Here is a 14,422-nt window from a genome sequence, read left to right on the forward strand (position 1 = left end):
TACCTGCCCTGCTTTGCTGCCCGTTCTGCTCTGCTTGCTGCGACCTTCCATACCTACCCTTTCCCGTCTGCTTTTATTACTTCCTTCCATATTACGTGCCTCTTTCTGCTACCTATCCTTACCATTACCTACCATACCTACCTTACCTGCCTCAACCTTCCGCCCTTCCTCCTCCTCCACCTCCATGTCGGAGGCAGTTTTTTAACCTGCCCTTCCTTACCTACCTTACCTACCTTAACTAGTGCACGCCTACCGCCTGGCTGATTGTTCCCGCGCCTCGCCTCGCCTCGCTCGCCTCTCCCGTCCTCTACCTCCACGTCCCTCGCCCAAAATCACTCCCCCCCCCTCCTTCGCTTCCCCTCCCCTCCCATTCAACCTTTACCCACCCCAGTCGGTCACGACCTGACTGGACTTGCCGCTGTCACTACTTTCCCATGTTGTGAGCGGCGCCAGTTTCGCACTGGATCCGCACTCTTTTTTGATATTTTCCCCTTCATTCTTGTTTTGATTCCCGCCCGTTGCCCGGTCCTCCGCCCGTTCTGTCTTCTCTTTTCTTGACTACAGGATTGTTCGCGCTGGATGCGCAATGTTGCAAATATGAGCTTCCTCAAGACAAGGTTTCTAGCCTCCCAAACCCCCTTCCAAAGTCATCGCATTTCGTGGTGCTCGAGTCCATCTTCGTTGCTCTGGACTGGCGCCGCGAAATCTTCACCCACCAAGCCACCCACCCGTTGTTGCTGCTGCTGCTGCTACCACTGCCACTGCTATTCTCCACCCCCGCCATTTTGATCACAATTCTGATGACGCCTTTTTTCGCGCCGCGCTGTCTCTGCCCGCACATGTCTCGATGGCCTCCACAAGAAAGCTGACCTTTTTCTTCTCTGTCGCAGAACCCACCAATTGTCTGCTGCCATGCAGAACTCGCCTACTTCGACTTCGTCTGGCGACGACCCCGCCGAGAACACGGCCGACGAGGAAGATTCCGAGGACTACTGCAAGGGCGGCTACCACCCCGTCCAGATTGGCGAAAAGTTCAAGGACGGCAAATACACAGTCGTGCGCAAGCTCGGATGGGGTCACTTTTCCACCGTCTGGCTGTCCAGGGACAACACCTCTGGAAAGCACGTCGCTCTGAAAGTCGTCCGCTCTGCCGCCCACTACACCGAAACCGCTATTGACGAAATCAAACTCCTCAACAAGATTGTCCAGGCCAAGCCCGACCACCCTGGCCGCAAACATGTAGTCAGCCTCCTGGACTCTTTCGAACACAAGGGTCCCAACGGCACACACGTTTGCATGGTTTTTGAGGTATTGGGCGAGAACCTGTTGGGCCTAATTAAGAAATGGAACCACCGCGGCATCCCCATGCCCCTGGTCAAGCAGATCACAAAGCAGGTTTTGCTGGGCCTTGACTATCTCCACCGCGAATGCGGCATCATTCACACCGACTTGAAGCCCGAGAATGTCCTCATCGAGATTGGCGACGTCGAACAAATCGTCAAAAAGGTCGTCAAGAGCGAGCCTAGCGACAAGGAAAACAACAGAAACGGCCGCAGGAGGAGACGGACTCTCATCACGGGCAGTCAGCCGTTGCCCTCCCCCCTCAATGCCAGCTTCAACCACAACAATCTCTTCCCCTCCACGAACTCTCACACGAGCCTCGGTCAAATGTTGCACGAAGGTATGCGACGTCCCCCCAGCACCCGCCACTTGTGTTCCCGCGAGTTGCGCCACCCACAAAGGTCCCGCTGCATGTAACGACCTCGTGGCGCATGGTTCTGGTCGCACAAGTTGGAAAAGCGCTAACAGCCTATGCTCAGGCAAAGGATCCAATGACTCTTCTCCCAAGCGCGACGCTGACCAGAAGACGCGCGAAAAGACGGCGTATGTATACCCCACCTCACAAAATAGTGGATGACTATACCTGAGACTGACCGCCTTTTCTCTGCGCAGCGACCTCCTCACGAAAGAAGTTTCGGGTATCTCCCTCGATAAGACGAGCAGCTCACCATCTTCCGGCGAGAAGCGCAAGGCCGAAGACGCCCACGCTTTCGACATCATTAGCGTCAAGATTGCGGACTTGGGTAACGCCTGCTGGACCAACCACCACTTTACCAACGATATCCAGACCAGGCAGTACAGGTCGCCGGAAGTTATACTTGGGGCGAAATGGGGCGCAAGTACTGATGTGTGGAGTATGGCGGCGATGGTACGTTTGCCCTCCGACGACCAACAGCTACTTCCAAAGACATTGAGAACTAATGAATCCCCACCTCTAGGTTTTTGAGTTGATAACTGGTGACTACCTGTTCGACCCCCAATCGGGAACCAAGTACGGCAAGGACGACGATCACATTGCGCAGATCATTGAGCTGCTGGGGCCTTTCCCAAAGTCGCTCTGTTTGTCTGGCAAGTGGTCACAAGAGATCTTCAACCGCAAAGGCGAGTTGCGTAACATTCATCGCTTGCGACACTGGGCCTTGCCAGATGTCCTGCGCGAGAAATATCACTTCAAGGAGGACGAGGCAAAGCGCATTGCTGATTTCCTGACTCCTATGCTTGAGCTTGTCCCAGAGAAACGTGCCAACGCTGGTGGCATGGCAGGACATTTGTGGCTCGACGACACTCCCGGCATGAAAGGCGTCCGAATCAACGGACTAGAGGTGGGCAGCCGGGGAGATGGCATTGATGGGTGGGCGACAGAGGTGCGGAAACGGTAGGGTAGAGGGGGCAAACATAATGAGAGACCGCATTCGAAGCATAGGGGGCCACCATACACCAAGATGTCGACCCTAATTCATGGAAATGAACGGTTCAGGCCCCCCTCCTTGAACCAGATCCCCTTTGCACAATTTCTCTGCCTGCGCCCGATCATCTCTGTCTGTCGCACTGAACCATGCACTATTGGCATTGACCTATTTCTGCACGCATCTTGATGGCAACAAAGAAAAAGCGGCATGGTGCCAGGAGCTTTGCTCTTCGTGCTAGGGCCAAAGACGGACGGGACGTTCCAAACACACAAACACAACGACGATACGGCATCATCATCATCATCAAACAGCTACTACGCATGATAGTAATGGAGGGGGGTGTGAGGAGGCCACAAAGCAGAAGAAGCGGCAATCAAAGCCCCCCGCCTCTGAAGGAAACCACGTGTACAGGGCATGTCAGATTCCTGTTATGGAGGAGTAGATAGAACTTTTCTTAGTTTTCTAGGTCAAGAAAGTCCAGCACTGTCATCAGCTTACAGAGAGAGGGAGAGAATTAGTTGCATGGAAGACAGGGAGGATGTGTCGGTGTTAAACTAGGCTGTGCTGGACTTGGGAATGAGACGCATCATGATTGGCTCATGTCTACTATGTGTGACCTCAAGCTGCCAACAGAACCTCATCTATCGACATGTCGTCACCAGGCCATGCAGCAACATCTTGAGTCCCCCTTTTTTGTGCAAATGTCACATTCTGTCTAGGAGTCCATGTCAATCCCTTCTACTCCTCCTCCCATGACAAACCGGAACGCCTTTTGTGCCCGCCCAAAAAAAAGTTCAAGTCGCCCGTTCTGTCTCAGCCTCTCCCTTATCATGTGGATCAGAACGAGCCTCTGGCCGGCTCTGTGCTCGTCTCCATCTTGCCACACCTTCCCATAGGCGACTTCTTCGCTGGTAAGTAGCCAGCGAATCAGCCACCACAAACCGGCAAGCTTCGTTACTACACCCCGCCATCATGACATGAGGCTCCCTCATCGCTTCTTGCCCTTCGCTGTCATCTTGCGGAATGCCTCCAGGCCGCCTGCTCCAATAGGGCGGTGATCCGGCGCACGAGACACGTCGTACGTGCTCTTTGGTGCGATTGTGTAGCTCGAAGGGAGGCCACCAGGACGAGCGCGGTTAGAGGTAACGACCGGCGCGAGCATGGCCTCACGTTCTGCTTCCCTGGCTGACTGCGAAGGCCGCTGGGGAAGGTTGAACTGCGAGCTGCCTGCCTGGCGCTGAGACATCTTGAGTGCCCTGTTTGAATAATTAGCAACGCTGTCTTGTGACACTGAACTAGGGAGACGTACTCGTAGTCGAACTCACGCGTCTCGATGTGGCGCTTCTTGTAGTCGTCCGTTCGCTTCAGAATCGGTCGACTCCAATCACCCAACAGCCGCTCGGCCATACGCTTGATGCCAGGCTCAGGCTTCTTCGAGCGGGTGTAGAAATAGACAACTTTTCCGATGCCGCTGCTGAGTAGCACCTCCTTTTCGATGGGCAGACGGATGAGGGCCTGGAAGATCTCTCTCTGGATGTTGTATGCTGGAAGAGAACCGTCGTTGAGGGGCTCCAGGAAGAACTTGACGTGTTGCAGAAAGTTCGTGTCAGGGTCGAGAATGGCATGCTGAACATTGTTGCGGTTGAGGAAGTCCTTCACCTGGGGTAGGAGCTTCAACTTGTGAACGGCGGGTTGGCCCGCCTCGCGCGCCGAATTGTCGGCCTCGCATGCTCTCTCCATCGCGACCTTCAGATCAGCTATCTGCTCGTCCATTTCATCTTCCAGATCCTACATCATGATGTTGTTAGTCAAGACTTGTCCTCTCTGGCCTGGGAAAGCGAGCGACCCACGATCTCGTCCTTCTTCTTCTTGCGCTTAGTAGGTCCCTTCATCGCGGCGTCCAGAGCTCGATCGATTGCCCGGCGTCTGCGCTCCTCAGGGGACAGGTGGGATTCATCATCAATCTCCGGTGAGGCAGCCTTGGATCGCGGCTTCCTCTCGCCGTCCGCAACAGCGCGTCTCGACTTCCGAGCCGGTCTGCCAGCTTCGCCATCCGCATCGCCAGCCGCGTCATCGTCGCGTGACCGTTTCTTGTCTCTTCGGCCCTCCTTTGGTTTCCTTGGCTTGTCTCCATCGGCTACCTTTCGCTTTCCAGCCTTGAGCGTCTTAGCGACGTCTTCATCGACAGTTATAGGGCGATCTTCAATGTTGGCCGTGGCAGGGTCGTAGTCCTCAAACTGGTCTTCGTCGATTTCCGAAAGGTTATCCGATTCCTGGTCGGAAAGATCTTCGGCGGTCGCGCCACCCGCACCCTCACGAGGCTCTTCGTTGTCGGCGTGGTCGTCGCGCGTTGGCGACTCGGGGAGAGATTCAAGGTCCGACATGTTGGCGACGATGGATGTGTGATGCTGAACGGGGGTTTGAAATAGCCCGGAGAGTGAGCTTTCAATCGCGGAGACGTAAGCAGCAGGTGCAGCCCTTCAAAGCAGTTGCCACGGCAGAAAGGTGATCGTAGGAAATGGGAATAGTTGATGGGTGAGGTTGGAGAGGCGGCAGAGGCGTCGTTTGGCCCTTTGATTTTCAGTTGGTCCAAGCTTAGATAGAAGGGAGATACCTTAGGTAGGCATCTCTCGCAGCGAACCTCAGCCTCATCTGTTCAGCCACATCAGGCAAGCTGGCGGTACGTACCGCGCCACTAGAGTTCGACGGGACCAGGCCACCGGGAGGTTCCGTTGCCTCAGGCACGGTTTGTTTACTTCCAACAGACCTAAGATTCTGGTTTGTTCATTGACAGCAGCCCAGAACATTTCCTTACATGGTTGGTCACTACCACCAACACTACCCTGATTGATCGTCTGTGACGAGCTGTCGCACTGCACACTTTCTCACCAACACCTTTGCTTTCGCCTTCACCTCTCGTTCAATCTTGGCTTCGTCTTCCTTTGTTTTTTATTTTTATTTTCCCACACTTCTGCTGTGCATGCGAAAGCTCCAACATGGACCGTCGGACATATGAAAGCCCCATGGAATGGGAATACCAGGATCGTGGCCCTTTGGATGCAACCAGCCCGTTCTCCCACGTTGCAAAAAGCAGCACCAAAAACAGTACGTCCGCTTGTGGATACACATATTCGCCGCCCCAGACCGGCCGCATATGCAATCACTTTCTTCCCGCTGACCGCGATTCCGTTGTAGTCTTCAACTCTCCGAATAAATTTGCCAGTCCTCGACCGAACTTGTTCGCCAGCAGCCCCTCCAAGCCGAACCCTTTCGCGAACAGCCCGTCTAAGCCACTACCCTCCCTGCCACCCCAGACTTCACTGTTCTCCCCGAGAATTCAGAGCAGCAACACCGCGCCGCCGTTCCGCAATCCTGCTTTTACGACACCGCGCAAGCCCTTCGATGAATCGGTCTTCTCAGAAGCTTCCGGCGCAGAGAGCAGCCCCGCCCTGACCGAAAATTCCGAGTTCCCGGAGGACACCCCCGAAATCGATCGATTCGGAGATATGAACATGGGCACAATGACGCCCTCCAAGGTTGACAAGAGCTTCCGCTACGCCAAAACTGGCTTGCAATCTTTGAAGCGCCATGCGCCAGGCAAAGGCGAGATTCCAAGAGGAGGAAGAGACTATCCCGCCATAAGGAAGCGGAAGCGTCATAACATGGACCGCGATGTTGGCGGAAGCGTACGCTTCCACGGTTCGCAGGACTGGGACTCGGAGGATGATTCGGAGGACGATTCCCGGCAGTCGTCTCAACGGAGCAAGGGCAAGAAGGGGAACAACCGCACCTGGATCGGCAACTTGTTCCATACTCTTGAGGAGCACCCGAATGCCCCAGAGAACCTATACCGCTGGATTCAGCTGATTGTCAACTGCGTCCTCGTCTCTGCGTTCGTGTTCTTCTGCTGGTCCATTGTGGATACAGTCCGGTCCGATATTAGAAACGCGAACGAAGTGGCTCGCCAGGAGATCGAAAGCAGGATGGCAGAATGCCGCTCGGAGTACCAGCTCAACGAATGTGCCAAGAAGGACAGGCCGGCGCTGAAGGCCATGTGTGATGAGTGGTATGAATGCATGATTCAGGACCCGTCAGCCATCATGCGCGTGAGAGTCACGGTCAAGCAAATTGCAGAAATTCTCAACGAGTTTGCGGGCGCGATGCAAGTCAAGGCTTGGGTAAGTTACTGGACACTACCGCCGTGAAGATTGATCCGCAATTGCTAAGCTTGTATGACAGGTCTTCTTCTTCGGCGTTCTGCTTCTGTGTATCGTTGCAAATAACCTAACGCTCGGCCGCCTTGCAAACACGGCCAGCACAGATCGGCCTGCAGTGCACCGCGCAGCATCCGGTTCTGCTCCAGAGCCGTCAGTGATTCCTCAGCCCTCACAAGCATACATGTGGGTTCCGATTCAAACGCCTTCCCGCCGCCGACAACATCTCAAGTACGACGTGGATAGCGACGCTACGGACACGGATGCATCTCCGCCAAAGATGATTATGCCGCCGCGAACACCTTCGGGACGGCGAAGCCCGAGCAAGGGCGATCGGGACCGGCTACGGAGCCCGGCCAAATACGGTCTTAGCCCCGTCAAGGGCTACTGAAAAGTCTAATATGTCACTTTTCCTAAGAGGTTATAGGATACACATAAGACGCTCGGTACATGCATGGTCTGGAGTTGTGAGGTTCATTTGTATAGTGTGAAATCCAGGGGACAGGGTTCTTGGGGTTGATGCGGCGTCATCTGGAAAGCAAGCTGGAAAGCTGAGGCCTGTTCCTGGAAAGGGTTAGGAAATGCGGGCTGGAAAGCCGAAGCACAGAGCCGAGCAGCACGGTGAACTCTTGTAACCGTACTTCGTTCTTGGCCGCGAATGCAAAAGTTCGTTTGTCAATGGATTTAATTATTTCTGAAGCTTTTCGTTGGCCAACGTGAGCTAGAGACGCGTGTTTATGTTAGAGCGTGAGGTAACCCAGGAACCTACGTTCTGACAGCGGAATTGCTGATTATCCGTCAGTGAGGTCAGGGCACTTCCAAGTAGACTAAAGGGGCTGGTCTAGAACCCATGCTAATGGCTTAGTCATACATCTCTTGGGTGCTCCCGTTGAAGTGGACTTTTCTCCCGCGTCCAGCCCCTGCCAAATTCCATGACGTCAGTTTTCTCTCACTGACGCACGGAGAATTCGGCCTTGCCCTTCGTCAAGCCCCTCTCTCTGAACAGTGCCTGAAGGTTTCGTTCGTCTCTTGAGAGGGTGTGCCCTCGTCCTGAGATGATGACCACAGAGAGGCTGGAAAATACAGGGGATCCACTTCACTCTGGAAAGCCAGGAGTTGGCTATGCCGCTTTTCTACTGACACTGTCTACGTACAGGCAGCAACGAGCGGAGTGTATTCCGCCACAGCAGGTGTCCAATATGTTCCGTGTACTTGGGAACATGCTGCTACCCTCAGAGCTTGTTGGGTGTGCAACATGAGAGCAAGTCCTTACGTCAGGCAAGACATCTTTAGGGTTCTGACTCGATGGAAGCAAACGTTAGTTGAGAAGAAGGGCGTGGCTTCTAGGGGTTACGAAACATGAGCCGATGTGGCTTTTCGACGTGGGCTGAAGGACACCAATGTGCACGAGAATTAGGTAGCGAGAGAGACGATGCATCAGGTTAAGGGACTCTGGTGCTTCAAGTTGCCTTAGGTGCTGGAAATCGCCGGAGCAAAATAGCGAACTCGCCAGCAGTTGCGGCCTGAGGTATACTTCAACGTGAAGTCGACCTGAGGAACCCAGTTCCCAACCTCTTGATCTATGTAACATGGCTAGGGCGGAAGGCTTGAAAGAGCCCTCGACGCGGGGCATCAAACCTAGTGCCTCGGGCAATTCTGCTCGCAAGGCGTTGTCGCCAGCCTCGGGCGACCCGCGCATCCGTTGTATGCTACCTGACACCAACAAGAGTGCAAGGAAGTCCCTGTGATGAGCAGGGTTTCATAATGCAGCGCGGTGCTGGGGGCTCATAGACCACACCTAGGTGAACCGGCGCCGAAATTGCAAAAGAGGAGCCGCCCGGAGGAAAATATCCAGGCGGAAGGGAAGAAAACGGCGACGCGGATACGGTACGGTGCGGTGCGGTGCGGGGAGTAAGAAGGGGGGAGGTTGGGCAGACATGGGGCCCTGCTTTTTTGCTCAGCTTCTGCCATTCACAACGCCGCCGCACGCGATGTCATTTCTTCCCTGCCGCTGCGCTTCGCAAACCATGGCATATCAGGTACCGGATGAAGCCGATAGGACGGGTGGATGGGTAAGAATCGGGCTGGTCGAAGTATGCGCAAGTGCCGGTGAGGACGCAAGGCAGGAACAGATGCAAAGCTTTGAAAGATTTCACGGCAGCTATTGCGATGCAGATTCGAGGGAGTATTGCGATGGGCTGAAGGTATTTGTACTTCCGTCGCATTTGGTCAAAGTGAGAGGTATGTAGCTGCGTTCCCTGCCTTACCGTCAGCATGGTGGACTTTGTGGTGGGGCGAGAGCTACGAAGCTATGATCCATCCCACACGGTACCTTACCGTAGCTGCAAAACGGTACCTTGCTGAGTTAGCGCTTGCGACAGACGAGAGGGGAGGCCGCAAACCCAGATCACTCACTCCCCATCGGAGCTCTGGACAGTTTACCATGATGGATTGAGGCACCGCAAGTGGGCTCGACCTCAGGCACTCGAGGTATGAGCAGTGGAGGTGGAAGAGTACTGCGTATTTGATGTATGTAGAAAGATGTCTACGTGTAAGCTGAAGGAAAGGCACCAAAGTAACCTTCAATGCCTTGCCATCACCGAGGCTTCATTGTCTGGTTCCGTAGGTTGGATTGCCCTTCCTCACCGGCAGCTTCGCAGGTCGTCCCGTGAGAGGCTCATTAAGGTACACTGTAGCTTAGCTGCACACACACAAACACCCACACACCCACACTCACACACCTGGTCTGGTCAAGGCAAGGAAGGTATCTCATGCAGACCAGAGCTACCGTGGCTCTGCCTTACCAGCTGCCTACCGACCTGACCTGACGCGGGATTGGCCCTACCTGCCTGACCAAACTGGACATGCGAAAAAAGTTTCTCCTCCACCTCAAGCGTAAAAACAGCTGGATCTAGACCTGGGACCTGGACCTTGTTTGCGCACGAAGCTCTGCAATCTGGGGAAGGAACTGCCCTGCACCTGCATCTGCACGGCAATAGCCACACAGCTTTGGAGACAGAGACCGAGATACAGAAAGAGTCTGTGCCTCAACCCGCTTGTGTCCAGTCTCCGTTACCTGGTCCCGACCACGCCGCCGCACCGTCATCCCTTCCCGCCTTTTCCACCACTTTCCTCTTCATCACGACGGCCAACCCTTTTTTTTTCCTTGGTTCCCATTCTAAATTCTTTTCGCCCTCACCGCCCCACGCTCATAGTGCTTCCGATGTCCTGTTCCCCGTCCCAACCCTCGATTAGTACCTAACTACATACACTTCCGACGTATGCTTCAATCGTCCGCATACCAATAGCAGGAGGGGCCGTGAGGTGCCTCAATCGTCGAATGACCAGTCGTCTCTCAGGACCTCCCGCTCACGACCCCGCGACTCACGAGACGCCACTGAACCGACTGCAAAAGCGACGAAGCCCATGACTACATACCAATCGGCCGAAGCTTAGAAAGCGACAGGTCCTCAAACCTCTACAGCTTGCCCCACGATCCATGCCTTGGTCCCTCGCGCCTTCGTTACCCTCCACCGCCCCGCGCCAAATCACTTCGCGTGCGCCTACTATCTGGTTCTCCATTCTCCTCGACAAATCCACACCCCGTCGTGGTCGCGCGATCCCGCGTCAGCTTCATTCCTAAAGCTCTGTTGCCTTCGATAAGATACATGTCGTCTTGCGCCCGTCTTTGAACGGCCTCATTATGACAATTCGCATACAAAGCTTTGAAGGTCGCGTTTGCTCTGTGGACTCGCCTCGAGGCCACCCTCAGTCAACGTGAAGCGCGCAAGTACTGCCGATATGGAGGAGGCATCCGGTGGCCAGTCGCAGGCCCACCCCGGCGCCGGCGCTGCCTCCTCCGTGGGGGCATCATCTGCTTCCGCTGCCGCCTCTTCAGCCGCCCCCGTACCTGCTTCGACTCCAGCAGCGCCTTCCGCTGCGACCCCAGCCTCTACTTCCGGTCCCGGCCAGCTGTCCAAGAGGAGAAGAGGACTGGGTGTTGTAACACCCAACGCCTGTACCGAGTGTCGGAAAAAGCGTGCCAAGGTATGCGATTGTCAGGCTTCGTGACACACCAAGGTGCTCTCACTCCATTTCAAGTTCCGTTATCTGACCTCTTTGCTGCTATTAGTGCGACGGCCAAAAGCCATGCGGCCGCTGTAAGGCTCAGAAAGACGTAGAGTGTGTGTACGAGATCCCGGTTCGCCAATCCAAGGAGCATCTCCGGACCGAGATCGAGCAACTGCGCCAACGTCAGCGCTCCAGTGACCAGGTCATCGCAGCGCTGGTGCGGTCCGACATGTGGGAAGATGTGCTCCAGCGCCTGCGCAACGGTCAGAGCCTTGAGTCAGTATCGGAATGGCTTGGCGGTACCCTCCCATCTGGCGGCGGTCCTCGGCCGTCCTTCAGCCGTCCGGCTGAGCCATCCAGTGAAACGAGCGGCAGCTTGAATACACGCTCTGGATACCCAGGATCTGGCCCTGCCCCAATCAGGACAAGAAACCTTGGGGGAACTGGATCGGTGACCATGAGTCCCAATACAGCACAGTCAGGATTGCGCCAGGATCTGGACCCCAACAGTCCTTGGCACCTCTCGTCGCATAGTCAAAGCACTAGGAGTAACTCTCATCCTGACTTGATGAACTGGAGTGCAGACACAAATAGGCTCCCCCAAGGGCCCATTGATTCATGGCCGGAAAGTGCTAGTAACACGGAGGCGTCTGAGGGTGGGAGGTATCAAGGGCTTGATCAGGTTCTCGCACCACTTGAGTTGCCTGACATGAAGCTGCCCCCTGAGAACTGGACGAATATCACCGAGGACGGCTCTCTGGTTCAACACCTACTTGCCCTGTACTTCTGCTGGGAATATCCAACGTTCGCGTCGTTGAGCAAAGAGCACTTCCTTAGAGATTTCCAAAACGGTATATCCCGATACTGTTCGCCCATCTTGGTCAATGCCCTCTTGGCCTTGGGATGCCGCTTCTCCAGCAAGTCCAGTACGCGAGCTAACCCTAGCGACCCTTACACTTCGGGTGATCACTTTTTCAAAGAGGCGCAGCGACTCTTCTACCTCGAGGACGACCACCATACTTTAACAACCATCCAGGCTTTGGGGATAATGTCCATACGCGAGGCTAGCTGTGGACGGGATTCGGAAAGTTGGTACTACGCCGGTCAAAGCATCCGTTTGGCCATTGAGATGGGGCTCCATCAGCTGCAGGACGACGGAGACCATGATGAGTTTGCGGTTCAGGCTGCCACTTTCTGGGGCGCTTTCGCTCTAGACCAGTAAGTCTATTGCCAGGGTGCGAAGCATGTGTCCTAGCTAACTGCCCCCTAGCGCTTGGTCTCTGGCGACTGGCTCGCTTCCCCAATGTTCATGTTTCCCTCACCTGCCGCCGAAGCCCGCCATAATCGATGATATTGAAGCGTCATTGTGGATTCCTTATACCGATGATGGTGAGCCTATCTGTAGTTGTTACGATCATGTTTGACTGATCAATGCTTCAATAGGCGCGCCGCTGCAACGCTCAGCCGAGCAACCTTCCAATGTTCGGTCCGTTTACAAGTGTTTTTGCGAACTGAGTGAGCTTGTACATCAGAGCCTCTACATACTCCACTCTCCAGGCAGGCCGTTGACCAGCCGTGACCTCCTCGGCATCTACACCCAGTACCTGAACTGGTATGACAGGATACCTGAAGTCCTCAGGTTGGGTCATAATTTCACCCCCGCTGTGCTCTTTGCGCAGTAAGTCTCCCTTTCAACACGAATCTCAGAAGGTTTTCGCTAAATTCATCCCAGCATGTATTACCATTTTGCGATCCTTCTCCTCTTTCGGCCGCTGATTAAACTTCGAATCATTGGCTCCAAGCTACTACCAAGAGACGTGTGCTGTCAGGCCGCAGATGCGATTCAGGGTCTGCTACGCTCCTACTCGCAACTGTACACCTTGCGTCGGACACCCTCATTTGTGCCCTACTTCGTTCTGACATCTGCTATTATGCATTTGGCCATCGGAGCAATAGCCCCAGCCCCGCAGAGGGACTCTGATGAATCAGGCGAGACAGCGCCCGAGTCGTCTGCTGGAACGTCGCATCCTCCCCGTGGCGTAGAAGCAATCAAACAAGGCATCCGAGATCTGGAGGAGATGGCGCCGTGCCATCATTTCGCGGAACAAGCGCTCAATATCCTGCGGTACCTGGCCAAGAAATGGGGTTTGGAGGTCGACATGGGCTCAACACCCACTTCGGATGCCGAGTATGCACAGCTTGCCAGGCCGTACACTAGCAGTCTGAATTTCTTTGCGCCAAATGTCCTCGAAGACGATTTCATTTGCGTGTGGGGAGGCGGCCTTGGCAGCGGCGAGGCGATGGAATCGAAGGCAGCAGCGGGAACGGGAAGTCAGGAGAGCCCGTCAGTATCGCGAGCGGCTCAAATCATGGAGAATCCTCTTTTTTGGCCATTCCCCATGCAAGGCCGCCCAATGCTTCCGACCGGGCGTGAGTTGAAGGAAGCCGGATTTGAGAGGCTTTCGTAGGAGTGTGCTCCGGAGGAAACGCCGGCAAGCCGAGCAACCAATTGGGAGAGGAAAAGGTACACCACTGACCCATATTGAGTCACAAACGCCTCTTCTTCCCCTGTGGAATATGGATAGGGCGAATTGCGTGGGAGGATTTCACCCGTTCCGGAGTTTGGCCTGGGGGCAAGGCATGTCTGTTTTGTGATACCCCGAGCCCTTTCCCCTGAAGACAAAGACGACTCGGTGCGATTGTGATCACGGGTATTTCCAATCCGACATCTGTATTATCTTGAATTGTACGGTAGCTGTGTCAAGAAGGGACGATTCTATGCTGGAGACTGAAGAGATGCAACAGTTCACGCGGATGTGCCTACACGCGGCGACTGGTGCCTTTCACATGGAAGTCAATCGGACGGGATGTTATCCGTATTGAAAGGACTGAAGCTATGCAACTAATGGATTGCGCAGGTCCAGGGATGGTCGTTCCCGAGGCATGCAACATAATTTCATTGGCTCAATGCGGCACACTGCTCGGTTGGCCGTGTACTTTCCCGCCTCATGCTGCAATCTCCAGTCAGGTAGTGACTTTACTTTGGGTTAGGTACCTTCCACCTGTGCTCGCTGTACCGTGCCTGTGCCAGTGCCATGGCCGAACGGCTTATGACACCCAGCCTCGGCTCAAAGTCGGCGCCCGGGCTGACCTCAGGCTAGCGCAGGACGGAGACTGTGGGAGGCAGGTAGAGGCAGCTAATTTAGCAACACCCAGCGCATCCCGTCACGCCCGTCCACGTCGCGATGCGCCGCGCTGAGCACTTCATCACTTCCTCTTACCTCACCACTTTCCTCTGTTTGGACCTTCTTGTGTTCAGAGCAGTAGTTCAACAACTAATTCGCGCTTTGCCGCCGATACCCTCGACATTCTTTAATCACGCCCATT

At 54.8% G+C, this 14,422-nt stretch overlaps 4 protein-coding genes across 4 annotated transcripts; 3 read left to right on the top strand and 1 right to left on the bottom strand.

The window, feature by feature from the left end:
• Window positions 1-597: 597 nt before the first annotated feature.
• On the top strand, window positions 598-2,720 carry dsk1-0 (Protein kinase dsk1; the record flags this gene model as incomplete). The annotated part of the gene is made up of 5 exons (XM_032028685.1): window positions 598-617; window positions 891-1,681; window positions 1,821-1,884; window positions 1,954-2,209; window positions 2,280-2,720. The coding sequence occupies 5 exons, from the start codon at window positions 598-600 to the stop codon at window positions 2,718-2,720; spliced, it is 1,572 nt and encodes a 523-aa protein (XP_031891546.1).
• A 1,018-nt stretch (window positions 2,721-3,738) lies between these two features.
• On the bottom strand, window positions 3,739-5,134 carry IWS1 (Transcription factor IWS1; the record flags this gene model as incomplete). Its single annotated transcript, XM_032028684.1, has 3 exons — window positions 3,739-4,006; window positions 4,060-4,538; window positions 4,601-5,134. The coding sequence occupies 3 exons, from the start codon at window positions 5,132-5,134 to the stop codon at window positions 3,739-3,741; spliced, it is 1,281 nt and encodes a 426-aa protein (XP_031891552.1).
• Window positions 5,135-5,746: 612 nt separating this feature from the next.
• Window positions 5,747-7,355, top strand: brr6 (Nucleus export protein brr6; the record flags this gene model as incomplete). The annotated part of the gene is made up of 4 exons (XM_066152498.1): window positions 5,747-5,855; window positions 5,946-6,928; window positions 6,990-7,150; window positions 7,211-7,355. 4 exons carry the CDS (start codon window positions 5,747-5,749, stop codon window positions 7,353-7,355), a joined length of 1,398 nt encoding a protein of 465 aa, XP_066008237.1.
• Window positions 7,356-10,765: 3,410 nt separating this feature from the next.
• nit-4-3 (Nitrogen assimilation transcription factor nit-4) lies at window positions 10,766-13,503 on the top strand (the record flags this gene model as incomplete). The annotated part of the gene is made up of 6 exons (XM_066152499.1): window positions 10,766-11,011; window positions 11,097-12,253; window positions 12,306-12,424; window positions 12,479-12,521; window positions 12,597-12,713; window positions 12,768-13,503. The coding sequence occupies 6 exons, from the start codon at window positions 10,766-10,768 to the stop codon at window positions 13,501-13,503; spliced, it is 2,418 nt and encodes an 805-aa protein (XP_066008236.1).
• Between the last annotated feature and the right edge of the window lie 919 nt (window positions 13,504-14,422).

This window comes from Colletotrichum fructicola, assembly GCF_000319635.2.
Source record: "Colletotrichum fructicola Nara gc5 chromosome Unknown KSG_Nara_v1_contig06, whole genome shotgun sequence".
NCBI lineage: Eukaryota > Fungi > Ascomycota > Sordariomycetes > Glomerellales > Glomerellaceae > Colletotrichum > Colletotrichum fructicola.